This window comes from Erinaceus europaeus, chromosome 7 (genome assembly GCF_950295315.1).
Source record: "Erinaceus europaeus chromosome 7, mEriEur2.1, whole genome shotgun sequence".
Taxonomy (NCBI): domain Eukaryota; kingdom Metazoa; phylum Chordata; class Mammalia; order Eulipotyphla; family Erinaceidae; genus Erinaceus; species Erinaceus europaeus.
The window spans coordinates 53,066,230-53,089,463 of record NC_080168.1 but is presented as its reverse complement, the minus strand read 5'-3'; the positions used below and the strand labels follow the sequence as shown (position 1 = coordinate 53,089,463).

At 40.8% G+C, this 23,234-nt stretch overlaps 1 protein-coding gene and 1 non-coding gene across 3 annotated transcripts in view; one reads left to right on the top strand and one right to left on the bottom strand.

Moving 5' to 3' along the window:
- The window catches only part of PTPRO (protein tyrosine phosphatase receptor type O), a 284,837-nt gene that overhangs the window by 78,935 nt on the left and 182,668 nt on the right, over positions 1-23,234 (bottom strand). For both annotated transcript variants that reach the window (XM_060194429.1, XM_060194430.1), the window contains exons 8-12: positions 17,754-17,874; positions 17,116-17,309; positions 9,113-9,224; positions 3,568-3,719; positions 2,080-2,200 (exon numbers count right to left, since the gene is read on the bottom strand). In XM_060194429.1, coding sequence (XP_060050412.1) covers positions 2,080-2,200; positions 3,568-3,719; positions 9,113-9,224; positions 17,116-17,309; positions 17,754-17,874 — 700 coding nt within the window. The remainder of the gene's footprint in view (positions 1-2,079; positions 2,201-3,567; positions 3,720-9,112; positions 9,225-17,115; positions 17,310-17,753; positions 17,875-23,234) is intronic.
- On the top strand, positions 17,440-17,546 carry LOC132539589 (U6 spliceosomal RNA). The gene has a single exon (XR_009550930.1). It is a non-coding gene; the product is annotated as a U6 spliceosomal RNA (small nuclear RNA).

The following is a 23,234-nucleotide window of genomic DNA, read 5'->3' as shown; positions in this document are numbered from 1 at the left end:
ATACATGTTACAATACACAAGGACCCGAATTGAAGCCCTGATCTCCATCTGCAGGTGGAAATCTGCCTGAGTAGTGAAGTACTGCTAGAGATGTCTCTCTTTCTCCCTCTTTCTCTCCCCCTCCCCTTTCAGTTTCTCTCTATCCAAAAATTGAATGATAAAAAAATCATGCCTAAGACAGAGGAGGTAATACACACAGTATTGCTTCCTGCTTGTATTTCATCATTACTCTGACACTAGACTACATGAGCTGTAGTTCATTTGTTAATATATATAACTTTCCCTTTTTTCTCCCCCTTCACCAGAGCACTGATCAGCTCTGGCTTATGGTGGTACAGGGGACTGAACTTGGAACTTCAGAGCCTCAAGTATGACAAGTCTCTCTGCACAGCCATTATGCTATCTACCCCCACCCTCCTACTTTGCTTATTGTCAACTGTAGCCCATTTTTCTTGGCAAGCTCTTTTAATTATGGTCATCTCCCTCTTTGTCTCCTATAAAAATTCATCTTCTCTCTTAACACATGATATAACTTAAATTTTTGCTCTAGAGTACACCTGTTTGCTCAGATTTACTTATTTTTTGCTGGGGCTCAGTGACTGCACTATGAATCCACTACTCCTGAGGCCACTTTTCCTATTTTGTTGCCCTTGTTGTTATCCTAGTTGTCATTATTATTGTTGTCATTGCTGTTGGATAGATCAGAGAGAAATGGAGAGAGGAAGAGAGACAGAGAGGGGGAGAGAAAGAGAGACTTGTGAAGCGATCTCCCTGCAGGTGGGGAGCTGGGGGCTCAAACTGGGGTCTTTATGCCTGCCGGTCCTTGAGCTTTACGCCATTTGTGCTTAACCTGCTGCACTATCACCTGACCCCCTTTGCTCAGTTACTTAGTATTATTATTGCCGAGGAATAACATCATTGCAAGACTGGCCAGCTCCTCATGGGGCGCGAGCGCTTCCACACTACGATCATCATCTCTGGCATTATGCTATTCCACTGCAGAATACTGTGCCCCAGTATGGTTCCGTAGCCCCCATGTCCACTTGGTCGATTCCAAATTATATTCCTCCATGAGGATAATTTCTGGAACCATCCATTCCACCCCGGTTCCATGGCTGCCAGTCCTTAGCAACATCGCCCCGCCAGATATTCGTCGGGATGCGGCATCATCTAAGTTCATTTCCCACGTCTACGCTCGACCGGCCGGACCTGCCAATATACGCGGATATCTTTGCCCACCCTGTCCAACGCTTGACATCTCGTCACCCAATCTGGTCCCCTACGCCTACACTGAACTTCTCTGTTCCAGACTCTTGGAAACAGAGTTGGCAGTCAGCTGAGGTAAAGAACAAACACCTCATCACAGACCCCTGCAAGCGTCAACCCGGCTTTGACCTAGCACGTTATGATTGGGCCCTCCTCAATCGCTATCGAACAGGCCATGGCCGGTGCGCCACTATGTTCCATCGCTGGGGAGCCAGAGACGACCTGAACTGCCCCTGCGGCTCCAGACAGACTATGACCCACATAGTCAACGACTGCCACCTCTCCAGATTCAAAGGAGGTCTCGAAACTTTACATCAGGCTCAACCTGACACTGTTGACTGGCTACGGAAGAAGGGCAAACGCTAGAAGAAGAAGATTATTGCCTCCATGGTTATTGCTGGGGCTCGATGCCTACATTATGAATCTACTGTTGCTGGAGGCTATTTTTTCCCCCATTTTGTTGCCCTTGTTGTTATTGTTGCCATTGCTCTTGTTGAAGAGGTCAGAGAAATGGAGAGGGGAGGGGAAGACAGAGAGGGGGAGAAAAAGACAGACACCTGCAGACCTGCTTCACTACCTGTGAAGCGACCCCCCCCCCCCCCCCCCGCAGGAAGATTGAGAAGACTGCATTATATAAACTCTAAGGTCCTTCCATGTCTCTGTGGTGGTATAAATGTCTATCTGTATAACACGGAGTGAGCACCTTTCTGTTATTTCCTGGACTGGAGAAGACCATGCTCAATCCAGACATGCGAACATACTGGTTCGCTCAACAGGACAAGTATCCCAGAAATCCCGGAGTCCCCCTCTTACCTAGCTTGACAAGGCGGAGCATGGAGGTGTTACTTCCTCTTTCAGTGCAGGCAGTCACGGAGAGGTTGTAAATATCTCCTGGAGGCAGGCTGAGAATCGCAGTCATGACATTGCGTGTTACCTATGAGATCACCAAAATTGGGGTTTCGAACATTTAGGAACTCAAAACCACAATTCCATCCCAACAACTATAAGACGAGAGCAGACATTTTTTTCTCTCTTCCATGATACAGTGTAATGCAGACTATACTCATGGATTTGCTATTTCCTCTGAAAGTAATTTTACTGAGAAAAGTGCAAGGTAGCCTGAAACATGCATAATACATGTCAGAAATCTTTTTAATTAATTCCCTTATTTGGGCTAGTTATTACAGTGATATTCTTCCTCATATTCATCGCAACTTTTCTTAAAATGCAAAAATTTTAAAAGATTGTTTGACAGAGGAAGGTATCAAGAATGGGGGCCAGATGGTGGCACACTCAGTTAAGTGCATATGTCACCATGCACAAAGACTTGGGTTTAAGCTCTTGGTCCCCACTGCAGAGAGAGAAAGTTCCACAAGTGGTGAAACAGTGCTGCAGGTGTCTCTCTTTCTCTCTTCCCCTCTAACTCCCTTTCCATCTCAGTTTTCTGTTTCTATCCAATAAATTAATAAATAAAAATACTAATATAAATATGAAATCAAGAGGGAAAAAAGACATGGCAGAAAGAGCGAGCATCTCACAGCACTGCTTCACAGCTTATTAGAGGTACAGTTGTAAGGATCTGAAGGTTAAACTGTGGAGGTGAAGACTCCACATAGTGGTGGAGAAAGCAGAGCAAGTAGGCTGAGTACAGAGGAGACAGGGCCATTTCAAATCCTACAACAGAGATGTGTCAGTCCTAGGCTAACCTAACAGAGACAACAACTAATTTCTTTGAGTCATTATCATTTTGTTTTTTATTATAGTCTGTACCCAAACTAATAAATGTAAAAAAAAAAAAGCATAATAAACCAGAAAGAAAAAATATCAGCATTTCCAATGTATCCAAACACTTATGTGCTCATGATAAATGGAAAAATAATGAAACATAACTGATTTTCTTGAAAGTGTTTGGAATCCTAAAGAAAAAAATAACTCAAATAATTCTGCATATAAATGAAGTCAATACTATAGCTACTACTAAAAACTACAAAGTTGGGGCTGGGCAGTGGTGTACCTGTCCTGACAGATTAAAGAAAAAAAAAAAAAGGCTGCTGGGAGCGGTGGATTCATAATATCGGCCCTGAGCCTCAGCAATATCCCCAGTGGAAATTAAAAACTAAAAGGTAAGTTCTATGAAAGGAGTGATTTAATTTTTGTTTGCTGTCTTAGGTCCAGAGTCTTAAACTTTGCCAACTGGCATATAAGCATCTAACACCTCAGCAAATGCATGTTTAATGATTTCCATAAGTTATGCAAATTCATCTTTAGATGCTTGAATTGGTGGAATTCAAAGAAACATACGCTCTTTTTAATTTTCTTCTTTCCCTCAGCAACCACCATCCAGTGTAGCATTCTAGAATGGGAGAGATCAGTTGTGTCATCGCCGTATGTCCAACTGATATACAGCAGGCTGTTGAAATATTCCACAGATGTGATTTCTGGAGCAATTGGGGCTACAAAGAAGAGGCACATTGATTAAAATAATTATCAAACCAATAATTATCAAAGAACTTATGGGTCCACCTGCATACCAGATGTCAGGCTCAGGAAAAAAAAAAACTAGTAAAGTCATCAGCTCTTGGAATATACCTAAAATAGACCTACTAGCTTTTTCCAAAATGGAGACCCTAAATCTTCATCTGCACTATTCTTGCCTTTAGGTTCATGATTAGTCAATAATTTGTTCTGCATTATATTTTAACTCTTTTTCAGCTACCAGGTTCCAGATGCTATGATGATGCCAAACAGGTCTTCCCTGGACAGAAGACCCCACTAATGTGTCCTGGAGCAGACGGGGGGGGGGAGAAAAAGATAGACACCTGCAGACCTGCTTCACTGCTTGTGAAGCAACTCCCCTGCAGGTGAGGAGCCAGGGGCTCAAACTGGGATCCTTATGCCAGTCCTTGCACTTAGTGACATGTGCGCTTAACCCACTGCGCTATCCCCTCCTGTCTCCCTATAATTTTTTTTTTTAAGAATTAAAAAAAGAACTTATCGGCAGAGTATGAGATTCCAAACAGAGAAAATTCAGGGAATTAGAATTCACAACATGTATTGACAACATGGGGGATCCTGGGACCTTTGGTGAAGGTAGGTGGTACTGGTGGGAGTTTGTTTCAGAGATCCCTACACTGTACAGCCCAGATGTACGACATCCAGACCTATCTGTACCTGAGGATATGTTCACAGGGATCAGCCTGTTTCAGCACCAATTTGCATGCCTGAGGCTCAAAGACCACAGGTCCAATTCCTGACACAACTTTATGATAGAACTGAATTAAGTATCCTGGTTTTCTCTCTCAGTATCAGTTAAACAAAAGCCAAATTTGCACTTATAAGATCCCTGATACTTGCTGCACCAATAAATTACTCTCATCAGGCACTGGTGAATTCATTTTCCTAGCAATGCTTATAAAATTGGGGATCCTGTAAATCTTTTACACAGTATAGCAGACATGTCTACGAGGACAGAGAGCAGTAGATCAATGACTAAAGGGACTGAAGACGCTATTTCTACATGGTAGCAAAGCAAGACATTGACAGTGTCTAGACTGGTGCCTCACAGAAGGAGCTCAATGTTATTCAAGCAAGGAGTAAGAAGAACAAACTTTTACAGTCATGTCACAAGGCTAAACTCTAACATTGAGCTTATTGATTGTACCTTCTTTTTTTAAAGTTTTTTAACATTTATTTATTTATCCCATTTAGTTGCCCTTGTTTTATTAGTGTATTTATTGTTATTGATGTCATTGTTGTTGGATATGACAGAGAAATCGAGAAAAGAGGGCAAGACGAGGGGGAGAGAAAGATAGACACCTGCAAACCTGCTTTTCCCTGCAGGGAGGGAGCTGGGGACTCGAACCAGGATCCTTATGCCAGTCATAGTGCTTTGTGCCACTTGTACTTAACCCGCTGGGCTACTGCTGACTCCCTGATTATATCTTCTTATATGATTACTTTTTCTTTTTTTTCAAATTGGGAAGGGATTTCATTCATAATTCCTATATTGCTCTGTCAGCTGTATTTCCTTTTTTAAAGCAACTGATCATTCTGGAGATTTTAAGAAACCAAAACACAGCTGGATTTAAATTCCAATGTGTGCTGGATTAAAATAACATTGAAGTAATAGTAGACAAAATAGCTCACTTCCATAGTGCACCTGCTTTGCCATGTGCATGATCCAGGCTCAAGTCCAGTGCTCCTGTACTAAACAAAGCTTGAGTTTTATGGTGTCATTTCCTCCCTCTCTAGCTAAAAACATCAGCCCAGAGTAGTGAAGTGGTAGTGACAACAAGAAAAAAATAATAAAACAAGTATTCTTTCCCAAGATACTTAACAAAATCAACTAAAATATCTAAAGGCGATTTCTACCAATCATAAAGAATTATTGCCCTTAACAAGATTCTAATATTCATAGCAGAGTATGACATATCCATACAACTATGGTTTCAAAAGCAATTGTTCACTGACAAGATTAAATTTTAATATGTACTCATTTTAATATGTACTCATTTTGTATCATGAAATAGTTGGATTTCTACATTTGACAACTAGATCTTCAAATACAAAAATACCTAGCAAGTAACCTACATCACGTTTGACAGCACTTTAATAAAAATAAGCCAGATTTCTTTGTATATTTCTCTTATTCATTTTTTTAGTTACTATATGCATATATCTTCAAATATATTTTCTCATTCTGATTCTAGTAAGCACAAGAAACATACTTAAAACTGCAAACCTAGGGACTGGGCAGTGGTGCAACTGGTAGAGCTCACAGATGACCACGAGCAAGGACCAAGTTCAAGTCCCTGTTTCCATCTGTGGAGGGGAAGCTTGAGGAGTGGTGGAGCAGGGCTGTCACCCGCCTTCCCCTTCCCCACTCATCTATTTCTCTGTATTATCAAATAAAAATGAAAAGGGAAAGGGAAACTAACGGAAGCAGTCCCAATGACATTGATGAAAAAAAATGGCAAAGCAAACCCAGAAATGTATCTCTCCACATATTCTAGGTCTTCAAACCTTCTCACACTACTTAGCTGCTGTAAAATCCAAACAGTACTGAAAGACCACAAGATGTCACTGTTTATTACACATCATCTGGCACACTAGCATCATTTCTATGACAAATGAACTTTGTCTGACAAGCTCTGCCTTTTCCAGATAGGGTGTCCTGATTTTACTTTACACCACATAATTTCACAACTTGAATTACAAATGAAGACAGAAAAAAGTAAACTGAAATCTCAGTTACTCTGAAATTAATTGTAATGTAGTGTCTGTATGGTCACATACCAGGTAGAAAGTACACAATACCAAGCATGAGAACCTGGGTCTAAGGCCCTAGGTCCCATCTGTAGGGTGAAACTACAGAACAGTGTAACAGTGCTGCAATTGTCTTTCTGTGTCTCTCCTGCACCTTCTTTTCCCCCACCCTGTGTCTCCCAACCTATATCAAAATAAGACCAAAATAAATGGCAGTTGGGAGTGCTACAGTGACACAAGTACCAAGTCCCAGCCCCTGTTGAAAGGAAAAAAGAAATATAGAAAGAAAGGAAAGAGAGAAAGAGAGGAAGAGAAAGAGGAAGAGGAAGAGAAAAAAAGAGGAAGAGAGAAAGAGGGAGGGAGGATGGTGAAGCAAGATTGCTAAAATTTCAATGAGTTTTAAACGTATAAAAACTTGACTAGCACCTATAGCCACAGCAATTTGCACTGGATACTGTAATTCTCACTATCCTATGAGGCATATCTATGCCCATTTTATAGATGTAAGAATTGAGACCAACAGTGTCAGTATGTTCAGATAAGAGCAAGAGCATAGATCAGAGTCAGTATGACTCATTTGTCCCAGGAAAAGGCAAGAAATACCCAAAGACCAATTAATTACTGGAGATAAAAGACTGCTTGCCTAGGAAAGCAGCTCACTAATTAAGCAATATTTCCATTCCTAGATGTGCTGTGTCCACCTAGATGCTTACATTATCATCTTTGCCTAACCCCCTCAGTTTCCAGCTTTGAAGAGTATGCCTAAAGCTACTTGAATTCCAAATCCTGTTACCATTCTGTCATGTTGTGTCCTGTCTGATGTCCCCTTTCTGAACTTTCACAAAGACTTAGTTGAAATGAGTTGAATACACCTAGTTTTTCTGTATTAGCCAGCTGTTAGGTAACATTTGAGACATACTACCCATAAGAACAACAAGACCTAGTATCCTTAAATTAACTGTTTCCACGTTCCACAGCTAGCTAGGAAGTAGCGGAATCAAATCTGCTCAAAGTGCTCAAGATATAAAGTCTAGGTTGATCCCCGTCAGCTGCTCTGAATTATTAGAGAACATTCCCTAATAATTCATCTTAATCAAGTTAAATGTTGTGAGTTATTAATACACTGAAATCTAGTGATAATGAAGTGTGCAATTATTAATATAATCAAAAGTGTAACCCCCAGGGCTTGTCAAATGATTGATATTTTCTTTTTTAATATTCTTTCACTTTTTTATTCTCTATATTGATATTATACATAGAAAAGAATATATACTGGAATAGAAGAGTCATGAGCCATTTAAATAATTTCTAACTACTTAGGGGGGCTTCATGGTTTACAGTACAGTTGTGGATAGATGGTTAGAATTTCTCATCTCAGGACAGGTGTCTGCAGAACACTCTCACCACCATCTTAGTTTCTTTTCCACCATCATGTACTAGGACCCCAGAGCCTCCGCCCCCAATCTCTCTTTTTCCCTCCTTCTCTAGAATTCTAAGAATTCACATATGGTGAGTTTTCAATTAATAAATTTCATCAGACACGTCCAGTGAGGAAAACCTGTTGTCTAAGTTACTTTTTTTTTTGTCATCAACGAGACTTCATTGTGACTTTTTTTTCAGATAGAGATAAAAAGATAAAGCAGAGAGAGAGAGAGATAGAGAGAGAGAGAGAGAGAGAGAGAGAGAGAGAGAGAGAGAGAGAGAGACTCTGAAAGAGACCACAGCACCAAAACTCCCTTCAATATGATGGTGTCTGGACTTGAGCCTGTGTCACACATGTGGCAAAGCAGTGCACTAAGTGAGCTATTTTACCCATCTTAAGTTATTCTTTGAAGTATTTTTCTCATTTCTTTTCTCAGTATGGTTCTTATTATATAACCTTGCCCAGGAATAATTCCTTTCAAAAATTTAGTCCAACTAGCCCAGGACTAATGTTTCTTTGGTGAATTTCCCCTTTCCATTGCTGCCTCATACCAACTCTGCAATGTCTCAACACAGTGATGAGCTTGGAGAGTTTAACAGGTTAAATAGTTAAATGCTGTGCCATATTGTTCACTAAGGAGCTTATATAATTGGGAATACCAGAAAAATATTACCCTTTTTAAACACATGAAAACAAAGTTGAGGTTTAGCAAAATTCTCTTGCCCGAGGTCAGATCAGAACCAAGATTCACACCCAGAGCTGCCTGTCTCCAAAGCCAGTTTGAACTAAATCCCACAATGAAGAATATTGTAGTCAGTCTAATTTAAAAAATAGCTTCATTAATAAGGACTTGGGGATGTTCTAGCAAATGCAGTCACCATATGAGCAAAATCAATCGACTGCAGCATGCAGCTACCGACTGTGGCTGCCATCTCTCTATTTTGATCAATTCCAAAAGGGGTCACATATATCAAGGGCAGTGACTCAGAATAAAAATGCGCTTTTAATTTTGAAAGAGGATCCTTTAGACAAACCTTCAGAATCAAGCACTTTTATCTTTCATGAGCGCTCTCAATGCTCGGTGAGTGGCTGGCCCTTTCTGGAGATGTGCTCTTTTAGAAACTCTTCAAACCCTTGCCTGGCACACCACTCACTCACCTGTTATGAAGCTGATGGTAGAACTATCACAGCAGCTCAACTCTGGATCTCCCCACGTCACCATGGTAACTCGGAAGTTGTAATACCACGCTGGCAACAGATTAGCTATTCTCTAAAAAGAAAAAAGACAAAGAACACAAAAGGCTAAACGGAGGAATCACATTTCTGAAATAGAGTTACTTCTGTTAGGTCATGAAAATAAATTAATTTCTACTCCTTTCTGTTTCTTCTCATTTCTTACTTATGGGCTATGTTCTATCAAATGGTAAGTGCAAATCCAATTTTAATAAGTGATGTGGTGGGTATCAGGTGTTGACATACTCAATAAAATGTATATGCTACAATGTGCAAGGACCCAAGTTCAAGTCTCTGCTCCCCATCAGCAGGGAGGAAAGGTTCATGAGTGGTGGAGCAGTGCTGCAGTTGTCTTTCTCTCTCCACCTGACTCCTTTTCAATTTCTCTGACTTTCTCTCTCTCTCTCTCTCTCTCTCTCTCTCTCTCTCTTATATATATATATATATATATATATATATATATATATATATATTTATAAAAGAGGAAAGTAAAAATGATCACCAGGGGTGGTAGATTTTGGGTCCTAGCAATATCCTTTGTGACAATAACAAAAACAATTCTTTTAAGTGATGCCAAGGTATAGAGTCAACTCTTTCCAGTATTATTTTTATTGTGTAGTCTCCAATTTCATTAGCTACGTGAATCTAACTGTATATATACATTTTCCTATTTCTAAGATATGTGGCTTCTCATAATTCTATAATCTCGTAACTTGGTCCAGAAGCATTTTTTTTCTTTTAAAAAAATACATTTTGACTTCCTGAGGCGGGGCTATGAGCATCAGCAGATCTGTTTCTCTCCTCTCCTCTCCCGGATCAACTAGGAATACCAAAGGAGACCACCTGGGACTGAAAAAAGACAGGACTAGAATGACGACAAGAACCCACCAAATCACTGGTGAGTGCAAACACGTGTGGCTGGTGACAGAGAGGAGCCTAGGGAGAGACTAAGTGGCTCTTAACAGTCCAGCGGTTTATCAGTTGAGACACCACCTCCAGTCTGTTCCACCAACAAGGGGACAGCTGAAGGGAGGAGAGGACTCCCTGGAGACTCACCAAGTGCAACTCTGAGTCTCCATTGCTACTGCCCTCAGAATCTGGAGCAGCGGCAGGGAGGGTCACTGGGGGACAGAGATCTATCCAGGAAACTCAGGAGAAGACCTATACCTCGGTGGCATAGCTGTGGGGCTGTGAAAGTCTCTTTACATGACCACTGGACTATCTCTGCCATACCCTGCCTTATCTCTTGGTCAGGAGTCAGTGACTAAGTTAAGAAGCCTACTTATAGGTTAGAAGCCCTCAGGCTCCCATAGCCTACAGAGGAGAAAAAAAAAAAAGAGCTTTTAAATCACTGATCTCCAACTCAGGGATTAAAAGACTATTGAAACAACTGTTAACTTCCACCACTGTGAACCCTTTAATTACCTTACTTAGACACAAGTCAATCCAGGAAATAGTGATCAGTAATTTGAAAAGTACTAAGAGAGGGAACTCATAACATAATATATAAAATGGGTAAACCAACAAGAAGAAATATTGGAGAAACTAACCAGGACAACAGTCCAACTAAAAGCCCCCCAAAGGGTGAAGCACAAAATAACGAGTTCAACATCCAAACATTAGCTAAGGAAATAATCACAGGAGTGAGTAAAGAGTTTGAAAGAATTGTAATAAGAAATACAGGAACAACAAATGAGACTCTGGAAGAAAATACTATCTCAAGGTTATTAGAGAGCTGAAAGCTGAAATCGCTGAGCTAAGAAGGCAACTAGCTGAACAAGCTAAAACAGCATCAGAACAGGGAAACAAAATAGATGAACTCCAGAAAACAGTAGAGGGCAGAGAGAATAGAATCAATGAGGCTGAAGACAGAATTAGCAAGATCGAGGACGAATTAGAGACAACTAAAAAAGAAGTAAGAGATCTCAAAAAGAGATTAAGAGATGCTGAAAACAACAACAGAGACCTATGGGATGACTTCAAAAGAAACAATATACGCATTATTGGCTTACCAGAGGAAGAAAGAGAGGGAGAGGAAGAAAGCATTCTTCAGGCCATAATAGCTGAAAACTTCTCTAGTCTAGACAACGACAAAGACATAAATATTCAAGAACCCAGAGGGTCCCAAACAGAATTAACCCAGACTTAAAGACACCAAGACACATCATATTTAGAATGGAAAGGAATAAGGATAAAGAAAGGATCCTGAAGGCTGCAAGAGAAAACCAAAGAGTCACCTACAGAGGAAAACCCGTAAGATTAGCAGCAGACTTCTCCACACAAACACTACAGGCCAGAATAAAATGGCAAGATATCTATCGAATGCTCAATGAGAAAGGCTTTCAACCAAGAATACTGTATCCTGCTAGACTGTCATTCAGACTAGAGGGAAGCATCAAAACCTTCTCAGACAAGCAACAGTTGAAGGAATCAACTATCACCAAGCCTGCCCTGAAAGAAGTTCTGAAAGGTCTTCTATAAACAGTCAGACCATCATCAATAGGATATATATCAGAACACTCTAAAACTCTACAAGAATGGGGTTAAAATATCTTTAATCTTTGATATCAATAAATGTCAATGGCCTGAATTCACCTATTAAAAGACACAAAGTAGAAAGATGGATCAGAAAATACAACCCAACAATATGCTGTCTACAGGAAACCCACCTAACTCAACAAGACAAACACAGACTTAAAGTGAAAGGATGGAAAACTATCATACAAGCCAATGGCCCACAGAAAAGGGCAAGAACAGCTATTCTCATATCTGACATGATAGACTTTAAAATAAATAAGATTAAAAATATAGGAATGGACACTACTTAATGCTCAGAGGATCAGTCAATGAAGAGGACTTAGCAATCATTAACATCTATGCACCCAATGAGAAGCCATCTAAATACATCAAACGACTACTGAAAAGAGCAACAGCAATATATTAATAGCAATAGAATTAGGGGACTTCAACACCCCACTCTCTCAACTTGACAGATGATCCAGGCAGAAAATCAATAAAGACATAAGGGAGCTAAATGAAGAGATAGATGAACTAGAACTATTGGATATTTTCAGAGTCATTCATCCCAAGAAACTGGAATACACATTTTACTCAAATCCACATGGGTCATTCTCAAGGATAGACCATATGTTAGGCCACAAAGACAGCATCAGCAAATTCAAGAGCATTGAAATCATCCCAAGCATCTTCTCAGACCATAGTGGAATTAAACTAACACTTAACAATCAACAAAAGACTAGTAATAGTCCCAAAATGTGGAAGCTCAACAGTACATTTCTTAACAACCTCTGGGTCAAAGAGGAAATCAAGGAAGAAATCAAAATGTTTCGAGACTTCAATGAAAATGAAGACACAAGCTATCAAAATATTTGGGACACTGCTAAGGCAGTACTGAGAGGGAAGTTCATAGCTATAAAAGCACACATTAGGAAACAAGAAAAAGCACAAATAAATACCCTGATTGCACAACTTAAAGACCTAGAAGAAAAAGAACAAAGGAACCCTAAAGCAACCAGAAGGAAATCACTAAAGTTAGAGCAGAAATAAATAACATTGAGAATAAGAAAAACATACAAAAGATCAACGAAAGTAAATGTTGGTTCTTTGAAAGAGTGAACAAAATCAACAAACCTTTAGCCAGACTCACAAAACAAAAAAGGGAGAAGACCCAAATAAATCGGATAGTAAATGAAAGAGGAGATAGTACAAGAGACATCACAGAAATTCAACATATCATGTGAGGCTTCTATGAACAACTATATGCCACCAAGCTAGAGAACCTGGAAGAAATGGACAATTTTTTAGATACCTACCAACTTCCAAAACTAAGTAAAGATGAAGTAGATAACATGAACAGGCCCATCACAGCCAATGAAATCGAAACAGTTATCAAAAATCTCCCCAAAAATAAAATTCCTGGATCAGATGGTTTTACAAATGAATTCTACAAAACCTTCAAAGAAGAACTAATACCTCTACTTTTAAAAGTCTTCCAAAAGATTGAAGACACTGGAATACTCCCTTCCAGCTTCTATGAAGCTAACATCACTCTGATACCAAAAGTAGACAGGGACACAACCAAAAAAGAAAACTACAGACCAGTATCTCTGATGAACATAGATGCTAAAATACTGAACAAAATTCTAGCCAACCAGATACAGCAGTATATTCACAAGATTGGTCATCATGACTAAGTGGGGTTTATCCCAGGCATGCAAGGTTGGTTTAACATATGTAAATCAATCAATGTGATCCACCACATCAACGAAAGACCAAAAACCACATGGTCATATCAATAGATGCAGAGAAAGCCTTTGACAAAATCCAACATCCCTTTATGATCAAAACACTACAAAAAATGGGAATAGATGGAAAATTCCTGAAGATAGTGGAATCTATATATAGCAAACCTATAGCCAACATCATACTCAATGGTGAAAAACTAGAAGCATTTCCCCTCAGATCAGGTACTAGACAGGGCTGCCCACTATCACCATTTCTATTCAACATAGTGTTGGAAGTTCTTGCCACAGCAATCAGGCAGGAACAAGCAATTAAAGGGATACAGATTGGAAGAGAAGAAGTCAAACTCTCCCTATTTGCAGATGACATGATAGTATACACAGAAACACCTAAGGAATCCAGCAAGAAGCTTTTGGAAATCATCAGGCAATACAGTAAGGTGTCAGGCTACAAAATTAACATTCAAAAGTCAGTGGAATTCCTCTATGCAAACACTAAGCTAGAAGAAATTGAAATCCAGAAATCAATTCCTTATACTATAGCAACAAAAACAATAAAATATCTAGGAGTAAACCTAACCAAAGAAGTGAAAGACTTGTATACTGAAAATTATGAGTCAGTACTCAAGGAAATTGAAAAAGACACAAAGAAGTGGAAAGATATTTCATGTTCATGAGTTGGTAGAATTAACATCATCAAAATGAACATACTACCCAGAGCCATCTACAAATTTAATGCTATCCCCATCAAGATCCCAAGCACATTTTTTAGGAGAATAGAACAAATGCTACAAAGGTTATTCTGGAACCAGAAAAGACCTAGAATTGCCAAAACAATCTTGAGAAAAAAGAACAGAACCGGAGGCAACACACTCCCAGATCTCAAATTGTATTATAGGGCCATTGTCATCAAAACTGCTTGGTACTGGAACATGAATAGACACACTGACCAGTGGAATAGAATTGAGAGCCCAGAAGTGAGCCCCCACACCTACGGACATCTAATCTTTGACAAAGGGGCTCAGACTATTAAATGGGGAAAGCAGAGTCTCTTCAACAAATGGTGTTGGAAACAATGGGTTGAAACATGCAGAAGAATGAAACTGAACCACTGTATTTCACCAAATACAAAAGTAAATTGCAAGTGGATCAAGGACTTGGATGTTAGACCAGAAACTATCAGATACTTAGAAGAAAATATTGGCAGAACTGTTTTCCGCATAAATTTTAAAGACATCTTCAATGAAATGAATCCAATTACAAAGAAGACTAAGGCAAGTATAAACCTATGGGACTACATCAAATTAAAAAGCTTCTTCACAGAAAAAGAAACCAGTACCCAAACCAAGAGACCCCTCACAGAATGGGAGAAGATCTTTACATGCCATACATCAGACAAGAGTTTAATAACCAACATATATAAAGAGCTTGCCAAACTCAACAACAAGACAACAAATAACCCCATCCAAAAATGGGGAGAGGACATGGACAGAATTCACCACAGAAGAGATCCAAAAGGCTTAGAAACACATGAAAAAATGCTCCAAGTCTCTGTCAGAGAAATACAAATAAAGACAACAACGAGATATCACTTCACTCCTGTGAGAATGTCATACATCAGAAAAGGTAACAGCAGCAAATGCTGGAGAGGGTGTGGGGCCAAAGGAACCCTCCTACACTGCTGGTGGGAATGTCAATTGGTCCAACCTCTGTGGAGAACAGTCTGGAGAACTCTCAGAACGCTAGAAATGGACCTACCCTATGATCCTGCAATTCCTCTCCTGGGGATATATCCTAAGAACCCAACATATCCATCCAAAAATATCTGTGTACACATATGTTCTTGGCAGCACAATTTGCAATAGCCAAAACCTGGAAGCAACCCAGGTGTCCAACAACAGATGAGTGGCTGAGCAAGTTGTGGTATATATACACAATGGAATACTACTCAGCTGTAAAAAATGGTGACTTCACGGTTTTCAGCCGATCTTGGATGGACCTTGAAAAAATCATGTTGAGTGAAATAAGTCAGAAACAGAAGGATGAATATGGGATGATCTCACTCTCAGGCTGAAGTTGAAAAACAAGATCAGAAAATAAAACAGAAGTAGAACCTGAAATGGAATTGGCATATCGCACCAAAGTAAAAGACTCTGGGGTGGGGTGGGTGGGGAGAATACAGGTCCAAGAAGGATTCAGAGGACCTAGTGGGGGTTGTATTGTTATATGGGAAACTGGGGAATGTTATGCATGTACAAACTATTGTACTTACTGTTGAATGTAAAACATTAATTCCCCAATAAAGAAAAGTAAAAAAATTTAAAAAGTAAACTGGGAAATATGCATGTAGAAACTATTGTATTTACTGTCGAATGTAAAACATTAATTCCACAATAAAATTTTTTTTAAAGTGAAATGGGGCTAGGAGACAGCATTATGGTTATACAATAAATTTTCATGCATGAAACTCCAAAAAAAATTTTATATTAGAGGGGGTGGGGCACAGAAAGAAAGAAACAGACCAGAGCACTGCTTAGCTCTGGCTTATGGCAGTATTGGGGATTGAACCTGGGATCTTAGAGCCTCAGGGATGAAAGTCACATAACCATTATGCTGTCTCCCAGGCCCCATAGGCATGAGTTTTTGCTGGGTGACAATTATCAGAGTTGCCACACAGTGGTGTGCTTCATGTGTGACCTGTAGGTAACCTGAACTGAAAAACTTTTCTAGTCTCAAAAAGAGCAGCCTTTAAATACTCACTTCATAAATGTTCTGATAATCTGATACTAGAAGTTATTTAACTGGGGTTAGCAAAACAGCTCACTTGGACACTGCACTCACTGCTTTGCCAGGCCCTTGACCCAGGTTCCAGACCAGATCCCACCACCCCACCCAATTGAAGGGAACTATGGTGATGTGATTTCTTTTCTTTTTAAATTTTTTAATATTTATTTATTTTTCCTTTTGTTGCCCTTGTTTTCATTATTGTTATAGTTGTTATTGATGTTGATGTTAGATAGGACAGAGGGAAATGGAGAGAGGAGAGGAGACAGAGAGGGAGAGAAAGATACCTGCAGACCTGCTTCACTGCCTGTGAAGTGACTCCCCTGCAGGTGGGGAGACAGGGGCTCGAACCAGGATTCTTACGCATCCTTACACAGGTCCTTGCGATTTGCGCCACTTGTGCTTAACCTGCTGCGCTACCACCCAACTCCCGATGTTGTAATTTTTTTCTCTCACTTTCCCTCTCTCTGCCTGTCTCACTCTGGCCCAGAGTGGTGATGCCTTGGAGACAACCAACGGGACAAAATATTTAATTGATCTGCAGATACTAGAATAGTAATTGTCAGAGTTAAGCAATGTCAACTCATTACGGAATGACCAAAAGACTACCTCTCCTGGATTTTCCTCCTCAAGACTAGAGATAAACTCAACACTTGATAGCACTATGGAAAAAGTAGAGTAACAAATCAAATTAAAGGTAAAAGCTGGTTTGACACAATTATTTCTCCCTCCACTCAACTTCTTTCTCAAAATGCTGAAAGTACTCAGCTACCTTTATGCATTCACAAGAGGAACTGGTGTGCAGATAGCTTGGACTCATGTGACACCTAGAGGCAAGTCTGTTTATAAGGAAAGTGTGAGCGCTAGTCACGGAGACATTACCACGGACGCTGTTAAGGAGATGGTTGCTGCGATCTCATAGTAGGTGGTCCACTCAGATGTCATTGTTGAAGGATTGAAATAGAACATTTCAACCACATATTTTCTGAACACGCCTAAGTAAGGTCTTGTCCAGCTCAAAACCACTGCTGTGGGGCCCAGCGGATAGAGCATTAAATCCTTGATTCCAGTTGGAACTAAGAAAAGACAAAGAAGCAGAGAGAAAAAGAAAGCCAAGAGGGAATGTTTAATGTCTTAAGTTTAGATTTGAAACTTCTACTTATGGTTTGGTACCCTCCTGACACAAATCACTGAAAGCTAAATTTAGTGCTCGCTTCGGCAGCACATATACTAAAATTGGAACAATACAGAGAAGATTAGCATGACCCCTGCGCAAGGATGACATGCACATTTGTGAAGCATTCCACATTTAAAAAAATAATAATTAAAAGCTAAATTCATTTTCCTCTTTTTTGTTTTCTCTGCTGTTAAGATGGTAAGGGTGATAGTTATAATGAGGGTAGGGTATTAAGCAAACAAGATGGACTTTCCAGCTATGACTATAATGACTGGACCTTGGACTCTGCACCCTTCCGAATAGCCCACTAGAAAAGTAATTCTTCTTGTGGCTGGAAACTTACCGATGGCAAATGTCACAGGATCTGAAGGTGGACCAATTAAAGGGCCTTTTCTTAAGTACAGCACGACCTGGTACTGGGCCCCAGGAACCAGATTTTCAATAACAGATTTGCTTGAATTCACCTTTAAACCAAACATACAATAAGATTTATTTAGAACCAGGCTTTACAAGAATGGCATAGAGGCTGAAACTATTCTCTTGACTGCTTCCACAGATGCCTTTGAAATACAGAAGCCTTTACTCATGCTGGAGAAGGACAGACTTGAAAAGTAGGGTGATTTATAGTTTGAACACAGAAGAGAACCCAGAACATTCAAATTCTATGGTTGGCTTTAGTAAGTGCCGAGAACTACTTCAAACCCTTCAATGTTGGGAGTTGGGCGGTACCATAGCTGGTTAAGCACACGTGGTGCAAACCCATCAATGTCAATGGTAACTAGTACACCAGAGACATATTAGCTTCTAATTATAATGAAACCAGCAATACCAGAAGGACAGTCTGACATCTGAAACTGTAGTGTCAGCTGGTTACACATGAAGATCGGTTGCAGGAATAACTTCAGTCTCTCCTCACTTAGAATCATATAATATCTAATTGCAGAGATGGAAATGACCTCAGATTATCTAGTCTAAATCTTACATTTAATAAATCAATAAGGTAAAGCCAAAGGATGGCCAAGGTCATAGATTTAGATTCAGCGTGGGGACATGGAATCTAGCTCAGTGACTCCTAATTCATGATAAAAGGAATGTCAGATTTAACACATACACCAGCAAATACTTTGCAAGACTCCCCTGATCTCACACACAAGGTCATAGAAAATATTCCTTATTTAGATGAAGTCCTACATATCTATATTCTTAACTCTTCTGTAATGAGTGCCATCTAGAGAAGATTGGGGAGAAGAGAAAAATGAACAGAATGTAACTGTATTAACTGTTTTTGATGTTAGTCAATCATCAGTCCTTGAGTGTGCCAACAGGTTAAAAGTACAATGCTGAGTCATTTAGTTCCTCTAATACCTAAGACAGGGTGAAGGAAATGCTGTAATGGTGATGCAAAGAGATTCTCATGCCTGGGGCTCCAGAGTCCGAGGTTCAATACTCGACACTACCATAAGCCAGAGTTGAACAGTCTTCAGCGAAGAGGAGGGGGAAAAGAGAGGGAGGGGGAAGAGAGGGAGAGGGGAAGAGAGGGAGGGGGAGAGGGGGGAAGAGTAGAGAGGGAGAGGGAAGAGGGGGAGGAGGGGAAGGGGGAAGAGGGGGTGAAGAGAGGGAGGGGGAAGAGAGGGAGGGGGGAAGAGAGGGAGGGGGAGAGGGAGGGGAAGAGAGGGAGGGGAAAGAGAGGAAGGGGGAGGAGGGGGAGGGGGGAAGAGGGGGGAAGAGAGGGAGGGGGAAAAGGGGGGGAAGAGGGAAGGGGAAGAGGGGGAGGGGGAAGGGGGGAGGGGGTAAGAGAGGGAGGGGAAGAGCGGGAGGGGGAGAGGGAAGGGGAAGGGGGAAGAGAGGGAGGGGGAAGAGATGGAGGGGGAAGAGATGGAGGGGGAAGAGGGGGGAAGAGAAGAGAGGGAGGGGGAAGAGGGGGAGAGAGGGAAGAGAGGGAGGGGGAAGCAGGGGGAGAGAGGGAAGGGGAAGAGAGGGAGGGGGGAAGAAAGGGAGGGGGAAGAGAGGGAAAAAAAAGAGAGGGAGGAGGAAGAGAGGGAGGGGGAAGAGGGGTAGAGAGGGAAAGGGAAGAGAGGGAAGGGGAAGAGAGGGAGGGGGAAAGAGAGGGAGGGGGAAAGAGAGGGAGGGGGAAAGAGAGGGAGGGGGAAAGAGGGAGGGGGAAAGAGAGGGAGGGGAAAGAGAGGGAGGGGAAAGAGAGGGAGGGGGAAAGAGAGGGAGGGGGAAAGAGGGAGGGGGAAAGAGAGGGAGGGGAGGAAGGGGGAAGAGAGGGAGGGGGGAAGATGCCATAAGGAGCTTAAATCAATAGAGAAGAGTGCCAACAACACTTTTTTTTTTATCTCATCATGATTTTAAGAATAAATAGGGAGTAGGGCGGTAGCACAGCAGGTTAAGCACATGTGGTTCAAAGCACAAGGACTGGCACAAGGATCCTGGTTCAAGCCCCCAGCTCCCCACCTACAGGCGAGTCGCTTCACAAGCAGTGAAGCAGGTCTGTAGGTGTCTATCTTTCTCTCCCCGTCTTCCCCTCCTCTCTCCATTTCTCTCTGTTCTATCCAACAATGGCGACATCAATAACAACAACAATAACTACAACAATATAAACAACAAGGGCAACAAAAAGGGAAAATGAATAAATATTTTTTAAAAAAGAAGAATAAATAGTATTCATGATACATTGTGAATTATAAACCTTTCCCAGATCAAGAACTCAATTCTACATGACAAAAATCCTTGAATTGCTACAACTTGTTTTACATGTAAGGGGCACAACATATTAAATTTCTAATAGCTTGGCAAAAAACCCAACAAACGTGGTCTGAAATAGCATTCTGGGGGTGGGGCAGTAGGTTAAGTGCACATGCACAAATCTCAAGGACTGGCATAAGGATCCTGGTTTGAGCCCCCGGCTCCCCACCTGCAGGGTATTTGCTTCACAGATGGTGAAGCAGGTCTGTAGGTGTCTATCTCTCTCTCCCCGTCGTCCCCTCCTCTCTCAATTTCTATGTCCTATCCAACAACAACATTAATAATGGCATCAATAATAACAATAATCACAACAACGATAAAACAACAAGGGCAACAAAATGGGAAAAAAATTGCCTCCAGGAGCAGTGGATTTGTGGTGTAGGCACCAAGCCCCAGCAATAATCCTGGAGGCAAAAAAGAAAAAAGAAAAGAAAATGAAATAACATTCTTAACTAGAATACAGAGATGGAGAAAGCTGTGCAAAAAGAAGCTCATAGCAGGTAAGTATTAGAATCGGATCTGAAGTTCAAGTCTGTCTGATTCTGGGGTTCATTTAGTCAGGACTCTTGACATTTTCACACTGGGCAGTGAGGGGGACCCAGCTCTGGTAAAGCACAGCACTGGCTTGGAAATCAGAACTAGGAATCCTGGTCTCACTCTGGGGCTCATCAGTTGTGTGACTTCAGAGCCTCTTAGCTCAGCTTCAGACTTCCTAGTCAGTACTGTAAAGTGCTACAGAGAATGTTTGTGAAACTATGCATATCCAGACATGCATACATTGTTTCTTCTGAAAGTTGACAATGGTGTAGAAAACTGCCAAAAGTACATAATGCTTTGGAGAATTAAGAGCTAGCCAGATATATGATACTGACATCACTATATTTACAGTCAGTACATTTTCTTTCTTTTTTGTTGTTACTACTGGATTCACAACTCTGGACTGAATTCACAGAGAGAGAATCGAGAGGGGGACCTTCAGTGCTGAAATTTTTCTCAGTGTTGTGGTGGGGGGGGAAGGGTTGATCAATACAGATTTCTAATGAATGGCCCTAAAATGGTTTTAGAGATACATCCCCAAATTCTCTTTCCTTGGAAAAAGTCAGATACAAAGTCATATATTAAGCAGCACAAAGATCATAAATAAAACCAGACTTGAAGGAGTTGGGTGGTAGTGCAGTGGGTTTAGCGCACATGGTGCGAAGCGCCAAGGACTGGCGTGAAGATCCTGGTTTGAGCCCCCCGGCTCCCCACCTGCAGGGAAGTCACTTCACAAGTGGTGAAGCAGGTCTGCAGGTGTCTATCTTTCTCCTCCATCTTCTCTGTCCTATCCAACAACGGTGACAACAACAACAACAATAACTACAACAATAAAAAACAACAAGGACAACAAAAGGGAAAATAAATAAATATAAAAATATTAAAAACCAGACTTGAACATACATGAATAAGGACAAATTTGACATAAGTGGTGTGACATACTGATGTGAAAGGCCAGACTCTAAGCATCATGAAGTCAAAGCCGAATCAATTTTTCTCTGGCATCTTTTAGAACACTAGTACTTGCTGCACCATGCACCTTTCCTCGGTCAGCTGAAGGAAGACAGACTGACACTACAATCTCCTGGATGAATGATCAAGGAAACAAATTAAGTAATAATGAATGACGCCATGCTTCAGTTGGTGGTAGAGGCAAAGTTAGGAAATTAAAATTGTAAGTTGCTGAAACATCATGTCATAGATGAATTCTGCACAATAACTTCATCACTCCCTAGCCATTTTTTTTCTTTGAAAGGATGGAGAGAGAGAGAGAGAGAGAGAGAGAGAGAGAGAGAGAGAGAGAGAGAGAGAGGAAGACTCCAGTATTCACCATTCCTGAAGTCCCCTCTTCTCTGCAGGCGAAAACCAGGGACTTGAACCTGTGACTTGAGCATGGTAATATGTGTGCTTGACCCAGTAGCCACAAATAAAGTCCTTTTATTCAATGTTAGTAGAGATCATTACCATTCCATCAATGTGAAAGGAAGCATTTCTCAACATCCACATTACTGAATGAGAATGTATCATTCAGGGACCAGGTGGTGGTGCATCTGGTAAACCTCACACACTACAGTGCACAAAGACCCTGGTTCAAGCCCCCTGGTCCCCACCTGCAAAGGGAAAGTTGTCATGAGTGATGAAGTAGGGCTACAGGTGTCTCTCTGTCTCTCTTTCTCTCTATCTTCTCCTCCCCTCTCAATTTCTTTCTACCCAATAATCCATTTTTAAAAATTTTAAAAAGAAAAAAACAGAGAATATCATTCAAGGGTCTGGTGTATGTCTAGCATTATAATCATTATTTTTTGTTGTTGCAGAGCGTCACCACTCCAGGCTGACAGAGAAAGAGACACAGACACAGAGATATTGCAGCTTCCTCCAATGCTATGCAGGCCAGGCTTTAACCTGGATCAACTCATAAAACAAAGTATGGGCACTATCAAGATGAGTTATTTTTGCCAGCCCAGAATCATCCTTTTAAAAAATTATTTAGTTGATAGGATGGAGAAATTGAGAGGGAAGGGGGATAGAGAAGGAGAGGAAAAAAAAAAAACAGACATTTGCAGCTCTGCTTCACTAATCATAACACTTTGCCCTGCAGGTGGGGACTGGGGGCTTGAAACCAGGTTCTTGCAATTAGTAGCACATGCACTTAACTAGGAGCGCCACCTCAAGGAGTCATTCTTATTTTAATAACAACATTTTGAATTACCAAATGCAACCACAGTGCCAATGACTACAAAGAAATGTTCTTTCTGAATAAGGGAAGCTCAATTCATATTCATCTTGCTGAGAACACCTTCTGAATTCCTTTGATTAATGACCATGCAATTAATGACAGGACTGAAATGCTTTGGACTGTTTCCTCATTTGAAAATGTGTTTCTGTGTGGTATATAAGTGGATAATGGCAGTATAATAACAGCACAATTACCTGTGATTACATATGGTAACTGAAACATCAAGCAAAATTTTGTCCCCACTATCCATTTTAAGAGTTGGCCTCCTAGACTATGCAGGACTTAACAGTTTGCACTTTAAGA